At 47.1% G+C, this 17,856-nt stretch overlaps 1 protein-coding gene across 2 annotated transcripts; it reads left to right on the top strand.

The window, feature by feature from the left end:
• Positions 1 to 4,971: 4,971 nt before the first annotated feature.
• LOC140592255 (draxin-A-like) lies at positions 4,972 to 17,113 on the top strand. Of its 2 annotated transcripts, none has more exons than XM_072715143.1 (7): positions 4,972 to 5,131; positions 13,136 to 13,535; positions 13,645 to 13,844; positions 15,615 to 15,735; positions 16,281 to 16,373; positions 16,458 to 16,547; positions 16,998 to 17,113. In XM_072715143.1, exons 2-7 carry the CDS (start codon positions 13,154 to 13,156, stop codon positions 17,108 to 17,110), a joined length of 999 nt encoding a protein of 332 aa, XP_072571244.1. In that variant the 5' UTR covers positions 4,972 to 5,131; positions 13,136 to 13,153; the 3' UTR covers positions 17,111 to 17,113. The 2 variants fall into 2 exon arrangements, with proteins under 2 accessions (XP_072571244.1, XP_072571243.1); XM_072715142.1 differs by having other exon boundaries at positions 13,133 to 13,535.
• The last annotated feature ends 743 nt before the right edge of the window (positions 17,114 to 17,856 follow it).

Here is a 17,856-nt window from a genome sequence, read left to right as displayed (position 1 = left end):
TGGAAGAGATGTTGGTGTGGCCAACAGGTCAGCCTGTCCTGTGGTCTGTGTGGATCCCAGTGCCCCAGTGCAGTGACACCGTGCTCTAAAAAAAGGCACCATCCTTCGTATGAGACGTAAAACCCAGGTCCTGACTCTCTGAGGTCATAAATGATCTCTGGGCATCTTTTGAAAGAGCAGGGGTGGTACCCCGATTCCCCAGCTGAATTGTCTGCTGTGGCCTTTTCAAATCTGGCCTCCTAATCATCCCCTATATCTAACTGGTGAATTCTCTCCTGCCCCTTCACCACCATAGCTACTGTGTGGGGGGCATACTGGCGCAGAATGGTGTCATCCAGGTGGGGGCTACACAGAGGTGCCGGCTGAAGCGGCTCCCCATTGGTTCTGTGAAGCGCTTTGGATGCCTTGAAAAGTGCTAAATAAATGTAACATTCATTCATTCGTATGAATGACTAAGCAAACTAATTTCTGCCATTTATCACACTATTGTGTGCTTTGGTTTTGTCTTTATATTTTGTCATAGTTTTGCAAGACAGATAAACAATATTGAATCGTTCGTTACCAGAACATGTACCTGCAGCCAAAATGCTGCCAAGTCACATCTGCTGCCGTCCCCTTGATTAAATCACTTATGCGGTAAATCAGAATCAATTTTACGGACCAAGCACATGACCAACTGCATGGGCTTGTCTGGGTGGATTTTTTGCTGCTGGAGATAAAAACACTGACAGTAAAGGCATCTCACCCTGCCTTCTAACAGATAAGAAGATGGATTAAATGAGTGAAACAGCTAAACAGACTTAAACCCATTTAACAGGAGTGGATTTTAAACGGTAAACTGGCAACACTATAAGGAGTGACAATTAAAATTCAGCAATAAAGTCAATCTATTGGGCTCCCCTGTCCTCAGTCTCAGCAGGAATATGAGCCCTCACAGATCGGCTTTCTCCGTTTCACTGCTGCCCCCCCCCCCCTCGGTGTAGCTGTGCGTTTTTGGGTCGGGGCACAGTGGGAGGTCTAGGCGTAGGCTGCTCTTCAGAAGCTTGGCACAGGGGCTGTGAGAGTGGCAGCGGCTTGGAGGGAGGCAGAGCTCCGCGGGCTGAGTATCGACGGGAAAACCGGACTCCCCAGGCAACGGCATGGCGGAATCCTCTGTGCTCCGACGGGATGCCACGCTCTGCCCCCCTGCCGGTCGCCACTGCGGCATCAAAGCGGCTCGACAGGGGGCAGCGTGGAGCGGGGGAGGGCATGCGGAGGAGCCAGGGGAGCCGCCGGGCTGATTACGTGTTGAGCCAGGCAGGGGGCCATCCCTGGTCCCACTGAGCTCCTGCTTTTTATCCCCCCCCCCCCCCATTACCCACAGCTGGAGGCACTGCTGTACATTACCCACAATCCCCTTCACATGGTTTCTACCGCCTGAAACACTTTCCCTTGTCACAAATTAAAACGAAAACCTTGAAAAATTTTTTTAAAGAATTATTTGTACTACTTTCTCTTGTCGGTGAAGTTTAACGGGAACTATTTTTCAAAAAATATATTAATGTCAAATTTCAGCGATACTATTCCCAACCAAGTCTCCCCCCGTCTCAGGATTGAGGAACAACCCTTTTTAAGAGGAATGGATCATCCATGATCCATCCATGCAGTTTGATCGGGACCCAGATCCTTCCATCCAGAGCAGGTCCTCTTCAGGGACCCGCATGCAGCCTCGTCGATGACGGTTGCTCAACGTGTCACATTCGTGGCGGTATCTTGAAGGAGCTCTCAGCTGGATTCCTCCTCCTGAGACTTGAAGCATTTAAATACACCTCCGTGACTCGTGACCTGAAATTTAATGTTTCCCGGCAGTAGTTTCCTTGCCTCTGCGGCACCATCGACTTATGGCCTAATTGCAACATTTAACAACCAGGAACGACTGTCTGCCTGCATCTTTCACATCCTCCGGCGTCTCTCAGCCAATGGGTGAACATGAAGGGAGCAACTCGTGAAAATTATGCCTCTGCTTTGTAAATATGCATTTTTGACTATTGTGAACCATCTGACACAAAGGCAGAGTGGGAAAAAGGGGCCAAATCTCAGGCAAAATAGCAGGAGTGGATGCTGGAGACAAAAAGGCAAGCAAGCTCTGCCCTCACAGAGGGACTTTAGTAACACACAATAAAGAAATGTTGACCCAATGAGTTGGAAGATGTTAAAGGTATACCCAACTAAGTACAGAGGTACGTGGAACCAGTCCATTCTGGGAACAAGCCATCAGCCTTTAGACTGCTGGATCCAGTGTGTCTCCTGTATGACAGTGCTTCACAACCCGGTTCGCGGGAACGCCCACACAGTCCACATTTTTGCTCCCGGGACCTTGGGGGAAGCAAAAACCTGGACTGTCTAGGGGCCCCAGAGGATCGGTTTGAGAAACACTGCCGCGTGATACCTGTAAGCCTGCGAGGGGTAGAGCAGCGGGAAGCGGATTTCCATGGCAATTGATTGCTGACTTCCAGCCAAAGATAAAACCCCACGGAGGCTGATTATACTCTCATCACTCAGGTTTAAACACGGTCAGCTGGGTGGAACTTGCCGGGTGTAAGGTCAGGTCCTGGAAGGGTCTGTTGCAGTCACAGGGGTTTTGGCAGAGAGATTTATTTAGCTACGTTTTTTTATTCAATTCAGGCTTTTTGTAGTCCATTTTGCATGGCTTTACGCTTGTGCTTCCTAAAGGGGCCTGATCCTCATTTGCTGTATGCTGTCCGGCATAATAAATTCCCATCATATGGATCCTGGTGGATCTCTGCCGCACATCCCAGGCGCGGGAGTCGGGTGCTGCGGAACAGACGCTACTGCGTAGGTAAACGCACACTGTTCAGCTGTTTGCCTTTCTGCGTCATAATTTTATAGAGTGATTTTCCCCGATTTGCCTCATTTCACTTTTTTTTTTTTTTCCTGGTGTATGTTTTACTGGAGATGCAGCCACAGAGCTCCTAGAATATCTGTGACCAGTGTCGCATTTGGAATTAGCTAATGGAAAATGCATTGTGGGAATGAACTCCTGTGTTTTCAGGACATCTGTGGTGGCAGGCTTGTATGGGCAACGTGTTTCTCAGTGCTGATCTGGGTTCAAACCCTGCTGTGCCACATTAGCCATCTGTGGTGAGGAGGGTTAGGGTACCATCCGTCAGGTTGCTGGGAATTCGGAGTCCCTCTGCTTGCTCTGTAGCGCCATCCACTGGTCTTTGGGTACCTAGATGAAAGTGGGTGTTAGTAAATAATGGGCTCTGCCAAGTGTATCACATTGAGAGAGTGGCTGAAGTGAGAGAAGATCACTGCAAAGTTTCTGAGGTCTTTTGCCTCATATAACACGAGCAGCGAGACAATGCAGCACTTATATCAAACTCACAGCTGGTTTGGGGAAATTCTCTTTTTAAACTTTTACTTTGGCTTTTATTACTCATTGCAATACAATTAAAAATTGCTGGTTCTCTGATTCATAACACAGTTATTTTGTTTGGTTGGCTGTTCATCGTGATCTGAGTAATGAACACTGGCCGGTAATCATGAAGTCGTCTTATTCTGACACGACGGGTTACTGACTTGCGAGATCCTAGTTTGGGGCTCACCCTGTCGGTCACGATTTAACAGCTTAGGAGCCCAGATAAAAGTATCTACGACTGATATTGCCCACACATTTATGATATAGGCCTATACTGCTGATTAATTCGCTTTTAATTTTCTCCATGTCCCTGAACCCTTTAATCAGTATAGACCTAGACCTGCTATTATTTTTAAAATCGTTTTCACTAATTTTTACGATTTTCGGAATGAAAATCTTACATGACGTGTCTTATATGAGGAGCACGTTTTATCTATGGTGCAGTACTTCTAACTGGGTATCCGTATCGGAGTAGCCTATAAAAAATATTCATAGCCCACAATAATTATATGTTACGTCATATGATTTATTTTCAGAGAATTAAGGTCAAAGGATCTGGTAGAGAAAGAAAAAAATATCTATCGATGTTTGTTTCGGCTTATCCAAAAGAGATCTGCGTTTTACATCAATTGGCAAAATCACTTAATCTCGACATTGTTCCTTAAGACTGCGGCTCCATTTTAACTTTTAATTTGTTGAAGCGCATCGCGCTGACAGGAAACGTCACACATGACAAACTGCAGGTCTAGTGATAAACTGGTTAGCCTGAATGGTGCTGGATGGAGACGGGGGCGGCGGTTGACCCCGCAGGGTGGTGCACAATATACAGAAAACTGAAAAATTGCTCGTATTGTTCCGGGGTAGTCATACTGGACACTTACACTTTACGGAGTATTAGTTATTTTCCTTACGCTGTCATCCAGTTTTTTTTTTCTTTTTCTTTTTTTCTTATTCGTTAGGTGAAAATGTTATGGTGGTAGTTCATTAATCACCAGCACTTTGGTGTAGTATAATTTGACCAGAAGAGTTCATATCCGTCGGACCATCGATCATCATTATGTAAAATTGTAAGCGTCATTTGCACACACAAAACAGACGCGCCGGCATCAGGTGTGCAATATCATTGCTGTTGAAGTGAGCAGTAATTAACGCCTCCACTTCAAAAGCTTTGGTGTAGGCCTACTTATTACGTGTTTGGCATAATTAACTTTTGGAGACATTTCGTGTTTGTGCTAAGGCCATGATTGCCAACCGAGCGTCCGGTCTGCGTATTGAAATATGTGCGTACAGCTCAGTCCATTGGGCGCTGTCCCTGTACCCGGCGGGTCTCCCAGAATTCGGTTCTCATTAAACACCCCCCAAACCCCTGTCAAAGCGTGCGCTGAGCCGGGGTCTTTTGTTCAACGTGCCGATCCTTTCCCACTTACCTCAGGTACTCCATCCCCCCCTACACCCCTCCTCCAGCTCCGCGGGGATCCACGCTGACATCAGTCCCCCTGCGAGGGCGCGCCACCGCCAGGCGCGCCCACTCCTTATAATAAACCGTCTCTCAGCCGGCGCAACTACACGTCTCTCGTCCAGCTCAGAGCAAGCGTACCTAAAACCCTCAACCGCCCGACTGGGTTTCTCTAACTCCGCTACTGAGAAATAACAACCAGGACCTGTCCGGTTTGACTGTTAACGCCGGCCACAGCGGGTGGAAGTCGTCTGGTAAGAATAACTAGTCTTTTTTTACTACCTATCATTGTGCTCCGACCGTCCCGTTTTTACAATAGCCGTGATCACTGTCGTCGCGTCGATAAGATTCCTGTTCAGTCACCAGCAGCGATTCTGCCGTTATGGTCATTTGGGTTACGATAATTAATTTATTCGTAAAAGTTAATATGAACACAATGTTTATCTCCGTTTGCTAAGTAATCACCATGCAGTCATGCTGCCTCCGATCACGAACTTTACTCATTAAAAATACGTAACACTCCGAAAATACGACCAGCTACTGTCCTCTAGAGCGAATGGAAAGTGACAGTTCAATAAAAAGTAATTTATTTCTGTAATAATGTGGTTCAGCTGGATGCAGCTTATGCCTGCAAGGCGTTCGCTGATGACTTTGTTTGTGGAAGAAATGATTTTGATATAAAATATTTCGAACTGTAATACCATACTTTTTTTTTTTTTAATAATATATCGCTACCATACATATATTTGTAAAAACAGACTATTGGACTTAAAGCCCCAGATTTCGAATATTTGTTAATCATTCAACCTGGTTAGTAAGATGGCAAATTATGTAGGCTATACCTGAATGATAGTAAGAATTTTATTTTTGTCTGTCCAGTGAAATATTAATTTACTAACCCGTCATTACAGATGCAAATGATGCTACTGGGGTATACGACATTAAAATTCGTTCAGTGACGGTAAGGATGCTAGACGAATACTTCAGACGCCGCTAAAAATAACGCTTTAAAAACCAGTTGTAGTTTGATAGTACTATGGCTTTCGTACCGCTTCCCAGGACAGCTAACCAATGTAGACCCGCAGAACTGCCAATATTGTAATAGCTTATTTTATTGGTGAAATGCAAGTCATAATCGGTCTAAAAGACCACATACTATTGAAAAGCTATAATGCATATTAAGAAACTCCAATTTTCTTTCTTAGTAATGTAATGTTTAGTTACACAATCTTAAGGCAAAGACTTTTATTGCAACAATTAGCCTACATTTACCCGTAATGCCATTTTCAATCTTTGTTCCTTTTTGTGATTTTATTAATTAGCCTATTCGTTTTTTTTTAATTATGCATTTGAATGGATAATTGCATACCTTATGGTAAAATACACGTCTGATTATATGCTTAGCATATACTTAATTTATCCGCACATCATAAGAAATAATTCACGAATATTGAAAAGGTTTTCGTGCAGGTTACGTGTGCGTGCTCGCCTTGTCTGTGCGCGCGCGTAGGAGGATCTAAAGATCGTGCAATTAAGCGCTTTCATGTAACAGCTATCGCGCCATCATGATTACCAATGATGTGTTAATTGAAAGTAAAACCAATTAGGAGAAGCGACATTAGTAGAAGCCGTCACACAGCCAGCAGTTGACAGGACCCCCCCTGCATGTGGAAATGTTGAGGAAGGATGTATGTTTCCTAACAAGAGTTAATTCGCGTCGGAAGTTAAGAGACATTTTTTTTTCTGATAAATATTCCGTAGTTGCGGACAAGTCTTACATAAAAAATATCGCATCCATGAATTAATTATACATAAATCGGTGCATTGAAATTGCGGGTGAAATATCGCATTATGGGGAGTCGCGCAGGAAATGAACGCCCTGTGTGGACAGATCCCAGCTGCAGAGAGGATGCTGCCGCGTCAGTGGATCCATCGGCCTGATCGATGCTCCAGCATCGCAGCAGGCGTGTGGGACTGCCCTGTGTGTGTGTGTGTGTGTGTGTGTGTGGGGGGGGGGGGGTAGGGGGGCGTCGGTATATCATGCATCTGGCTTTGCGTTTGACGTTTGTCTTCTGTAGGAAGAGTTGCGGGTATTGAAGTCTGCGCATTCTTTAAAAGCACTTAATAACTGCATGTGGAGTCCGGCCAGGTCCTTCAAAGATGTAACAAACGCCTGGTTTCGGCAAGTAAAGCAGCAAACGAGAAAATACATCGAGTGTCTTTCAAGTTTACGTGAAACTCCCAGTGACGAGCGCGTCTTTTCCGAAACGGTGATTTTTTTCCCCCTCCTAAGTCGGCACTTCACTAGCTACTCCTTGATCCTCCATGACTACTTTGACAAGGATCTTTTATGAAGGATCCATGGTTTTTCAAACATTTTCGCATGACCGCCGACGTGTCTAGCCGACTGACATTTCCATATTTTGACACATGCACGCCTCTGATCGGCGGAGCCGAAGATGATCAGGTACACTTCGTTATAGACAGCAGCTCAGTCACACATCTGTTTTTTCAACTACGGCAATTTGTACAAAGAACGACGTATAATCAAGGGTGTGATTATATGGAATATGTTTTAGAAGTGCACCTGCAATTTAACACCTATAAATTTGATTTATGCTTAGTACAGTGAGATTTATATTTCCGTTGCGGTCACATTAAGCATCTGTATCTCCCCTGTAATGTAAGCTACGTTTCTATTTGTTCTGCTCACCGTGCTGCAAATTTAATTGTCCCCTCCGGGCTGTTAATCTCACTGCAGGCACTTAGTACTCAGTAAAAGAGAGACTATGACCAGACCTGTCAAAAAGTAAAAGGGCAACAAGACACATCTGTGCAGATCTGGCCAGAGCTCTGTGGGGTCTGCAGTGATTATTACTGACCAGGGATCCTTCAGAGAACTCTCTCTGACTGTTTAAATTGAGCGTCTTTGTGTCCAGCAGAGGGCCGACAGCGTGGAAGATGCTGACCAGTGTGTTTTGGCAGTACGCTTTCCTGGCAGTGCGGCTCAAAACGGGGGCTTTGGCAGTGCTGGTCAGAATGGGGGTCTGTTATGTCAAACTCCAGCTTGTAATCGAACATTAACTGGGTGAAAGATACCCAGGTCTGAGTCATTCCTTCAGCCAGAGAACATCCATCAATCCGTCATCAGTGGTCACTTTTCCTATGGCAGATCATGGTTAGGATGCAGCCTTTCCCCACAAATACAGGACACACCCTGGATGGGATGAAATGGAAAATATTAATCAGCCTGACTGACCTCCCATGCGAGATGGATGGATTTCCTGTAAAAAGTGTAGCCTTTGTAGTGTGAATGGCTATAACAATCTGAAACTGGAAAATGAATATAAATAATAAAGATATTAATACAGATATTAGATAATACAAATGATATATAAGTGGTACTTTTACATTAATGTCACTCTTGGGCGCTATTGCGATATTTAAATTAGCCCATTTATGAATCTGTCGTTTAAGGACTCAGCCCTCTCTCCTATTCATCAGCAGTTGCGTTTTGTGCACCTTGGAGAGCTTCATCACCAGAAGAGCAGGGGGCTGCGTTGGGGCACTGCGGCGCATTCAGGCTCTGCCCTCTACTCGCCGCGGTCCGTGATGAATAGCACAGCCGGGTTTGTCGGATTAGTGGTGCAGGCCGCCCCCCCAGCGCCTGGCCCGTCGAGTGTGAAATCGCCCTCTGCTGCTCTCCGCGGCGGCTCCTGCCTGCTCGAGGTGGCGGAGGGACCCGGGGCCGGTCGAAATGTGGCCGGCTGGGCCTTTTGTTCCTCATGGGTCTGAGCTACAGCCCCACAGGCATGGGGGAGCACACACACACGCATTCTCCAGTCTGTCTGTGAAGCACTAATTGGACAGATCGTTAGGTGGAAGCGGGGAATTACTCACTCCATCAGTGATGTTTTCAGACAAGTTGCGTTGCCATTTGGGTTTTCTGTGCCGACAAGACGTGGAGTCTGGGGTGCTTTGATTTGTGTTTTCAAAGGGTATTCCTATTTCTCCGCTGTCCCCCCTGTCCCTCGGAAACTGGCGGATGACCCACACATCACACCCGGAGCTAACGTGCCGGTTGCTATTAGCAATCGTGGGGCCAGATGGTCCCTGGGAGCTCCTAGCTCAGTGGGTGGGGTGGCAAAGTCATTAACGCCCTCTCTGCTGCCCAGTTCCCGTGAGGCCCCGCCTCCTCCACCACAGCTGCCCCTCCCAACCATCCCCCCCCCCGTCCCCCCGTCCCCTCGGCGACGGCTGGCTATTCACTTCTCCAACATGTTCCTACTAGTGCAGCTCTCTATGGACCCTGTCTCCTGCTGCTTGTCAGAATGCCCCCCACCCACCACCAAACCTTCAACTCGTCTCATCCCACTCATTCACGTGAAAAATTCCATTATCTCCTACAGCCCCCCCACCCAACTCCCACGCCACAAATCCGATGACATGAGGAACCACATGCTGTGTGCCCAGATCAACTCCGAGCAGCGAAAAACAAGATAAAACACATATTTTTTTGTCTCCCTGTCATCTGTCTGACATTAAAATCCTGCCCCCCCCCCAGAAGATCCACCTGCAGTCTTTACAAAGGCTCCTGAGGGCCTCTCCGTCAGAAAGCACAGTACCGCCTTTTCCAGTCTTCAGCAAGCCTTTCTTTCATGGAAGATTCTTACATTCTGCATCTTTCCCGGAGTGACATGTTTTGTCGCAGAATTGCTCAGCGCCTGTTTTGCTCATTTTTTGATGGAGCTGCCATTTCTGCTGGATCTAACCCAGAAAAGCGGCTTGTCGGGTGCCGTGCCTCATTCCCGGTGCCCCCCGCTGTGCCTTCCTTCTCTCATTCTCATCTGGGCTGAGGTCCCAGCTTTTTTTGGGGGGGGGGAGGGGGGGGGGTTATGTCATCACCTCATTTGTCTGCCCCCAGTCATGTTAGAGAGTGATCCAGGGTGTCAGGCCGTTTCACTCTGTGACACAGGATCTGCCCTCATTTCTCACCTATGGTTACCACCTGTTGAGGGGGGGGGGGGGGGGGGGGCGATGGGTGGTTATGTGGCACTTGGATATTCCCATGGTCCCAGTGCAATCATCCCAGTCCCATCGTCCCAGTCCTGACGTTCCATCCACAGTTATTGTGGTTATCTACAGCTATGTGATTCTTACTACCCTAGTAAAATCGATTGATTCCCCCTTGAACAGCTGACCAACCTATTACATGAAAGTATCTATCTATCTATCTATCTATCTATCTATCTATCTATCTGTCTGTCTGTCTGTCTGTCTGTCTGTCTGTCTGTCTGTCTGTCTGTCTGTCTGTCTGTCTGTCTGTCTGTCTGTCTGTCTGTCTGTCTGTCTGTCATGTCCCATTGTGTTTTTAAATAACTTCTTTCTTAACAGCTAGTTGTTTTGATCTTTTCTGTGATCAGCTGTGAGGTGATCTTGAGTGGGCCTTGGACATCCATAGGACACGGAGTGTATGATGTCACCGAGCCGTGGGTTGATTGCTGTGATTTGTACAAAGCCAGGGCGAACTGGCATCATCCGCAGGCATCCTGAAATGAACGCCGGCTGCGGCACGCGTGCCCACGCATGCGGCGGGTCCGTCCATTGAGCTGACTGCCACTGGGCTGTGGCGCCTCAGCGCTCTGTGATTTTTCTATCGATTTCCTGCCTCCCCCCCAGGGCCTAGGAACAGACCAGGGTGACTGGCCAATCACAGCAAGCGAATGCTCGCCTGAGATCTACTGCCGAATTAATGTATGCACATTAGCTGGGGAGCGCTAATAAAAACTGCATCTCCCACAATCCCCTGGTGGGCACCCTACCCATGTGCCTAAAACTTATACAAGCTGGGCTTTTATGGCCACTGATGGTCCCAGTGGTGATGGAGTTGCATGTTTCATCACCCGCTTTCTGCAAATGCCCCGTTAGGGGACAGTACCAGGCCAGATTTCTGGGTGTGAGTGATGGCATAGAAGCTGTGCTAAGTGCACTTTAGCTGAACGACTATCAAAGCCCAGTAAATGTCCCCCCCTCTCCATGAGGGCTGAGCAGACTGGAGTTCAGACACGGTTTCTTTCAGCTCTTGCAGTCGGGGGTTTCTGAGTCGATAACAGCGACCACAAGCCAGCCCTGTGTCTGGCCTGACTCATTGCACTGGGCACGCCTCAGAACTCAGGAGAGTGGGTCTCCCCAATAGGAGTACGGAGCCCACAGAGGGAGGGAGGAGGTGTGACTGAATACCCCATGTGGTCACTGCTCCTCACATACATTTATCGATATTTATTTACTGTTAGTGTTGTATATAGTACACTGGAGTATACTGCAGTGATAGTATAGTATACTGCTTGTAGTATATGTATACTTTTTATTTTGTCTGACTACTTTATGAAAAAGCATTCTTGAGTCAGTAGTTGTGTATACACTCCTGAAATACTCTTAGAATGGACTTTTAGAATGTTGAACATCGGAGAGTTCTAGTATGTGTGATCCAGTGTAGGCTGCAGTTGCCTCCCACACTGGCTAGTCTGGAATTTTCACCAGCTCTATATTTATGCTTATAGCAATAATTTGTGAATCTTTGGGCTCCTGTGGAAAATAATATTATTTAGGTGAACTATTAGCTAGCTAGTGGAGCTTTTCGTATATACCTGGTACATAAATAAGTGTATTCCTGATGATAATTTTCAAGACTGATAAAAGAATTATTAATCTTTTTGATCAAAGTAAATTTGTTTTGAGAGAGAAATGTTACATCACTCTGTCACAAACAAAAAAGAAAAACAATCATCAGTGTGCAGAATTATTCCGCAATCAGAAAGTAAGTGGATTTCCCTAATTTAAACAGAAATAATTTAAAAGCAGTTTTAGTTATTCAATAAAAGCGCAGTTTTTAGTTTTAGTTAGCTATTCAATTAAAACAGTTAATCTATATAAAGAACAAGAAAATACCAGCCTTTCTATACAGCCCACTTTATCAAGCTAAATGTCCTGTATGTCTTCTCAATGACCATCATGAGCCTCTTATCCATTGAACCAGTCAGCTTTTTGGTGTGATTCCGTCCTGTATTAGCTGAGGCAGCTGGGACCGCCTCCCAGACGCTGCTCTGAGAAGTGCACTGCTTGCCTTCTTGGTAAATCTCACACTTTTATAAGGCCCAGTAGTTCTTAACGGGGGTAAATTTGGGCAATGAAGGAGGCTGGATCATCTACAGATCACCTTTGCAGCTGTTCTTGGCCAGCCTGTGTTTTGATGGCCCCTGTCACTTTTTGAAACCTGGTGACTTCTTTTTGTGCCAGTGTTAAAGAATGTCTTCTAGAAATTGCAATATATCTCGGAGTTAATTTTTTCACCATCTGCAAGTTGGAAAAGTACTGCAAGTGAATGACTGGTAACTGCAGCCCACACTGTCGCTCCTCCCCTTGCGTCGAGTCCATCAAGAGTCACTCATCTGTGGACAAAATCTCTGTAAAATCAGTTTTAGATGTGCCTGTGCCCATTCCTGACGTTCGGGCTTGTGTGCCTCTTTGAGTCGAGGTCGCGTTTGAGCCTCTGTGACCCAGCAACACTCTGCACCTAGTAATTCTGGAGGTTACATTCAGATTACAGTTTTGAAAAATGGCGGAACTTCATGCTAAAGGGTTTCTGGAAGACTCTCTTTTAATTTGACCGTTTAATCTTAGACCGTTATTTTTACATCTTCACCGTACATGCTACAGCCATCCTCTTTGGCTGTTGGCCACAAAACACTGGACAATACGGTGATCATGTTTGGCAGTTTTGATTCTTTTTCATGCCTCTGCCAGGGACTACATTGTTTCCTTAAATTTCGCTGTCTGAGTTCTTTTTTGGGTTATTTTAATTGTAATAACAATTTGCCTAATCATTTTACACAAGGGTGTATGCATGGTTTCCTGTTTTACTCCATACCGAAAGTGCTCAGATTAATCAGTGAGCATGCTCTGCTTTTAAACACTCCATTCTTACCTGGAGATCCCTCTGGCCTGAAGATATTAGCCTTGAGAAGATAAATAAAATAGACACTTGCTTAATAAGTGTGCACCCAGTGTATTAATCACCTGCTACTGATGGACTAAATGGTAAAGCCGTAAATCTTTAAATATCATCTGTAGTACTGTCACTGCTTGCTTCTCAGTTGACTGTGTTTAAAAGCCCAGAGTGGACACACTTTCATTTTAAGGTTACTTCTTCTGGCCTATTATTTGTCACCCAATTAATCATGTGCCCCTCTGGCCAGCAGGTGGCACTGCGGTTAAAGATGGCAGCTCTGCTCTGGTGCTTATACCGGGCTATCCTCCTCACCTCATTGGCCACGGTGCATGGTGCTGACCCGGGGCCACGAGGCAGCAGGCGGGGGGCAGTTCTGGCCTCACTAGAAAGCGGTGAAGCCCCGCTGCTCCCGGAGGCGTGGCCACAGCGCGATGCCACTCACCGGAGGCTGGGCAAGGAGGGGGGGCCGCGGGAGAGGCGAGGGCCCGTGGGCAAGCGAGAGACCGGCCTCCTGGGCTTCGGCGTGCCACAGCGGGAGCTGGGCAACCAGCCACCAGGAGGCGACAGTGCACGGAAGGGTCGTCGCCATGGACAACAGGCAATACACAAGAAGCACGGCAACCGCAAGGACAAGGTCCGGCAGGCCAAAGGTGAGACAGTGGGTTAAAGGTCACCAGAGCGTTGGCCCCTCCCCCTTCTCTTCTTTCCATTCTTTCTCTGTCTCTCCATTTCTGTCTCCTCTCTCCCCTCGCTTCCCAGGCCGGGTGCCTTACCTCGAGGGGGGCACCGTGGTTAAGAACATAGAGGTTTTTGAAGACCACTCCCAGAGCCCGTTTCCTGCTCTGCCCATCACCACGGCCCCTCCCACCACTGCCCCCATCCGCTCCGACTCTTCCGCAGTAACCACGGCGACTAGCGAACAGACCCCGGCCCTGCAACCGGCCTCCACCAAGCCGCAGGTACCTCCGGGGGTCGACGTACGTGTCACCCAGTCTTGTAGGAGTGGCACAGTCTCCACAGCCTGGTCCCTAACCCCAAAATACGCACCATTTTTATAGTTATTTGTATCTTTTTTTTTCTTAAACGTGAACCTACACACTCTCCTGGATCCCTTAGTCTTCGTATGTGTGATGCGTTTGTGATAATATATGGGGGTCACTGTCCTATAGAACCCAGAGTCTCAGTCCTCTTCCTTTGCCCCCTCCCTAATGATTCCTTGACCTACCCCCCCGCAGCTTTTTCATGTAATAAAGCAGTTAGAATATGTCACATGTATGGCTCTGGGGCTACTATGGAAGAAGCGCGGTTATTTATCTGGCTGCCAGGTTTCAAATGCCCCTGGACAGCTGGTGCAAATGCGAATCTGACTGAAGCTGAAAGACTCTCGCACCAAGGCTGTTCCTCGACATTGGATTTGAGTGGCAGGGAGGACGGGCCTGTTCTCTACCCCAGCCCCCATCCTGACACCCCGCAGCATCTGCAGAGTAACAACTGGACCTCATTAGGCTCCAGAATGGGCCGTGTGACAGGTTTCGGAATTAGCTGCGGCTTCTAATTGAGAAGATCGTATGCATTACATGCCGCCTTGACGTATTCAGAATCTCGGGAGAGTAATGAAGTTTGTTAAGCATCGGGAATGACTCTCTGTGTTGATGCTGACCCCTAAAATGCCTTTGCTTTGCTGTCCGACCTGATTTTTAATTGTGACAGGCGGTCCTGAGGGTGTCATTTTACGTGATGAAGGACGATTTTTTAGTGATATAGTGATTTTTTTAGTGCATACCATGACTCCAGAAACGGTTTTATGTCACACATCTGCAGATGTCTTTGTAAATCAATGCTAAAGCCCAAAAAAAAAACTATCTACACAATCCATCCAAGGGGAACATATGTTTTTATCGAAGTGTCGATCTTTCATGTTATTTAGTATAGTGTTACAAAATCAGTAAGATGAGTCGAACAATGGGTAAATGTTGCATAAAATTGTAATGATGTTTTGATAATCTGCACTCAGTGACGTTCAAGGGCACCACCATACCCAGCTTTGGGGTTGTGTGTCCAAACCAGCCCCGTCTGCGGGAGTTTGCAGTTTTTATATTCTCTCTCTATGTGTGTTCATATCTCTTCATTCACTGGTATCCTCGCACAGTCCAAAAATCTCTACATGGCGCTTCCTAGGGTTAAGTTCTGGGTGATAGTGACCCTGATTTGAGAAACTATTATTCCTTATGCATTGGTTTTAGTGACCTGTGGTTTAGGCACATGGGCAGCACGGGTTACTGTCCTCGTATGGGAGGTCTGTGTCCAATTGAGGTCATGGTTGGGCGACCATCTTGAACAGGCGTGCGTTTGTAAGTTCTGCCTCACCAGGTCTCAGTGGGTGTATAGATAGACTGATGTGCAAAGGTCACGGGGTCACCCCGCCTGACCCTCATTTGAATAAGTCTGTCTCCTGTGGTCCATAAACACCTTCCCTTGGGGGATGGGGGGTTTCCCCTGTCTTTGATGTGAATCCCACAGGGCCTCGTTCAGGTTCAGGAGGTATCACCTCCCTGAGAATTATGGGAGAATCTGTCACCCTGGTAACCCTTACCTTTCTATGAGACGTTCTTTACATGGAGCAGATGTCGAGTTTGTCGCTGTTAAGCGGACTCGTGGCGATGCCGTTTCCTGAATGTGGAGGTCAGAGGTCAGCTGTGACTCATCAGATGCTCTGTCTTGCCTTGCAGAAGTCGGGCAGGGGAAAGACCCAGGGGGAGGTCCTGCCCACACTGGACATGACCCTCTTTGACTGGACTGACTACGAGTACATGAAGCCGGCAGATACATGGCCATCATCTAAGAAGAAAGGTGACTCCTTTTTTAATGGATAAGTGAAGCTTTAGGATAGTGACTTGAGGTTCTCCCACTGAGTAAAATCCACACCAATGTACATGTAAAACAGCTGGTCCTGATTTTTGATCAATATTTTGTGTACATCACTCTTAAATTTAGACATATTGTTGGGTGTCTTTCTTACACTTATTCCACTTTCCCCATCCTGCTCTTTATCTCTCTCTCTTCCTTTTTTCGCTCTTCCTTCTTCCTCCCTCTGTTCTTTCTCTCCCTCGTCTATTCATTCTTACTCCTTTTCTCTCCCTGTCATTCTTTTTCTTTCTTCCATCTTCCTTTTCTCCATCTCTCTTTACCTCTCACCTTTATTTTCCATCTTTCTTTCTTTCCTTCATTTTGTTTTTCTCTTCTTCTCTTGCTCTTTTTCTCTCTCTTCCCCGTCTCTCTTGTCTCCTTCTCTTCTTCCTGTCTTACCCTGGCTTTTTTTTTCTTCTTTCTTTTTTTCCCTTCTTTTCCACTTTCTCCTGTCTCCCCCTCTCTCCCTCTCTCTCTTCTTGGTCCAGATAAGCAGCGCAGTAAGAATCTGAGCAGCGGCAATGTGACAGCGGACCCCGATGCTATCGAGCCCTGTGACCACCACTTAGACTGCCTTCCTGGTCAGCCGCCTCCTGACCCTCTGCCTCGCGAGTCCCACGTTGTTCATCACTTTTGACCAGTTCTTTTCCTGTCTCCCCCTGCAGGCTCCTGCTGCGACTTGAGGCAGCACGAATGCAAGCCTCACAACCGTGGACTGAACAACAAGTGCTATGATGACTGCATGTGCGAGGACGGTGAGTGAGTCGCCTGGGGGGGGGGGCAGGGACCCCCTCTATAGAGCTATGGCTAAAGGTTTCAACAGCTCATCATCCAGAGCTGTGAGTCACACACCACTTTCTCTTTAGTGTCCGCAGCATTGTGTGACAAAAACAGAAGTTTTGGGTGTTTCTCAATACCAAGAACGCAAAGATTATACTCGTGGTCTTGGCAAGACTGGTCTTGCTAACTTGCCTACTAAGAACGATTACGGGGCGCAATGAATCATGGGATTGGCCTCATTTGATGAGGATCCAACAAATGCCTGATATTTGAGACGGAGAAAGAATGACATCTGGGGATTCTCTCTACTTCTGTTCTCGGTATTGGAACGGGTCCTCGGCAATGGAAGATGACGTAAGACGGGTACGTGAGAACACAAGTATGGTGAAGTAGGCGTTCTGACAAGCACCCATTCTCTGTTCCAGGCCTCCGCTGCTACGCCAAGTTCCACCGGAAGAGGCGGGTGACGCGGAGGAGGGGGCGTTGCGTGGAGCCCGAGTCGGCTAACAGCGATCAGGGGGCTTTCATCACAGTCTAGGACACAGCGGGGGGGGGGGGGGGGGGAGTGGGGGAGGGGTCTGGGCATAAATGTTTTCATTAGGGGCGGGGTCCCTCTTTGCCCGTCGCATGGTAATGTGACATATTTATGTTTTTTTGTCTGTTGGTTTCCCTGTTGATAACCCGTGCCGGTGTGAAAATATCTCAACTGTACCTCATGGCTGCAGTAAATACAGTGACAGTGCCCCCCCGCCCCCTTGTACAGTTCTTGGTCTTTCTTATTAATGATACCAGACTACAATGTTGATTGGCTGTGTAGAGTTCATTCTTGTTACATGAGTCTCCTCACCCGCCCCCAGAAATTAAATCTGAATCTCTGTATTCTTTTTAAAGCCTCCCACTGAACCATGAAGCTTTGGCAATACAGCACCAGTGCCCACTGGGATGCCAGCACTGGGTATTCCTCAGTCCCACTATGCCCATGCTTTGTACTTGATAGTAATTCCTCCCCTCCCTTCCCTTCCCATGATGCTCTGTGCAAGAAAACATTGTTCTATCCTGATCTCCCTTCATGATTAAACACATTCCGACCGTCACATAGTTTCCCAGCCTGTAATTTCTGGTTCCTCTCACACCTGTCATCCCCATCCACCCGGTGAACTGGCCCTGCACAGTGACCCGTATGGAATAAGGGAACAAGTCTTAGTGTCAAGTGGACAATGACTAGTCCCCAGACCATAGTTTAGAAAATGGGTCTGTAGCGTGCATGGTTTGTGCGTGCCCCGC

The sequence above is a fragment of the Paramormyrops kingsleyae genome, chromosome 8 (genome assembly GCF_048594095.1).
Source record: "Paramormyrops kingsleyae isolate MSU_618 chromosome 8, PKINGS_0.4, whole genome shotgun sequence".
Lineage (NCBI taxonomy): Eukaryota > Metazoa > Chordata > Actinopteri > Osteoglossiformes > Mormyridae > Paramormyrops > Paramormyrops kingsleyae.
This window is presented reverse-complemented; position numbering and strand designations above follow the sequence as displayed.

Bases quoted from the DNA above. Each gene is read 5' to 3' on its own strand.
- LOC140592255 (XM_072715143.1), top strand. From the start codon at position 13,154: ATGGCAGCTCTGCTCTGGTGCTTATACCGGGCTATCCTCCTCACCTCA. The intron at 13,845-15,614 runs GTACCTCCGGGG...CTTGCCTTGCAG, and splicing joins CGGCCTCCACCAAGCCGCAG to AAGTCGGGCAGGGGAAAGAC. The intron at 16,374-16,457 runs GTCAGCCGCCTC...CTCCCCCTGCAG, and splicing joins CCACTTAGACTGCCTTCCTG to GCTCCTGCTGCGACTTGAGG.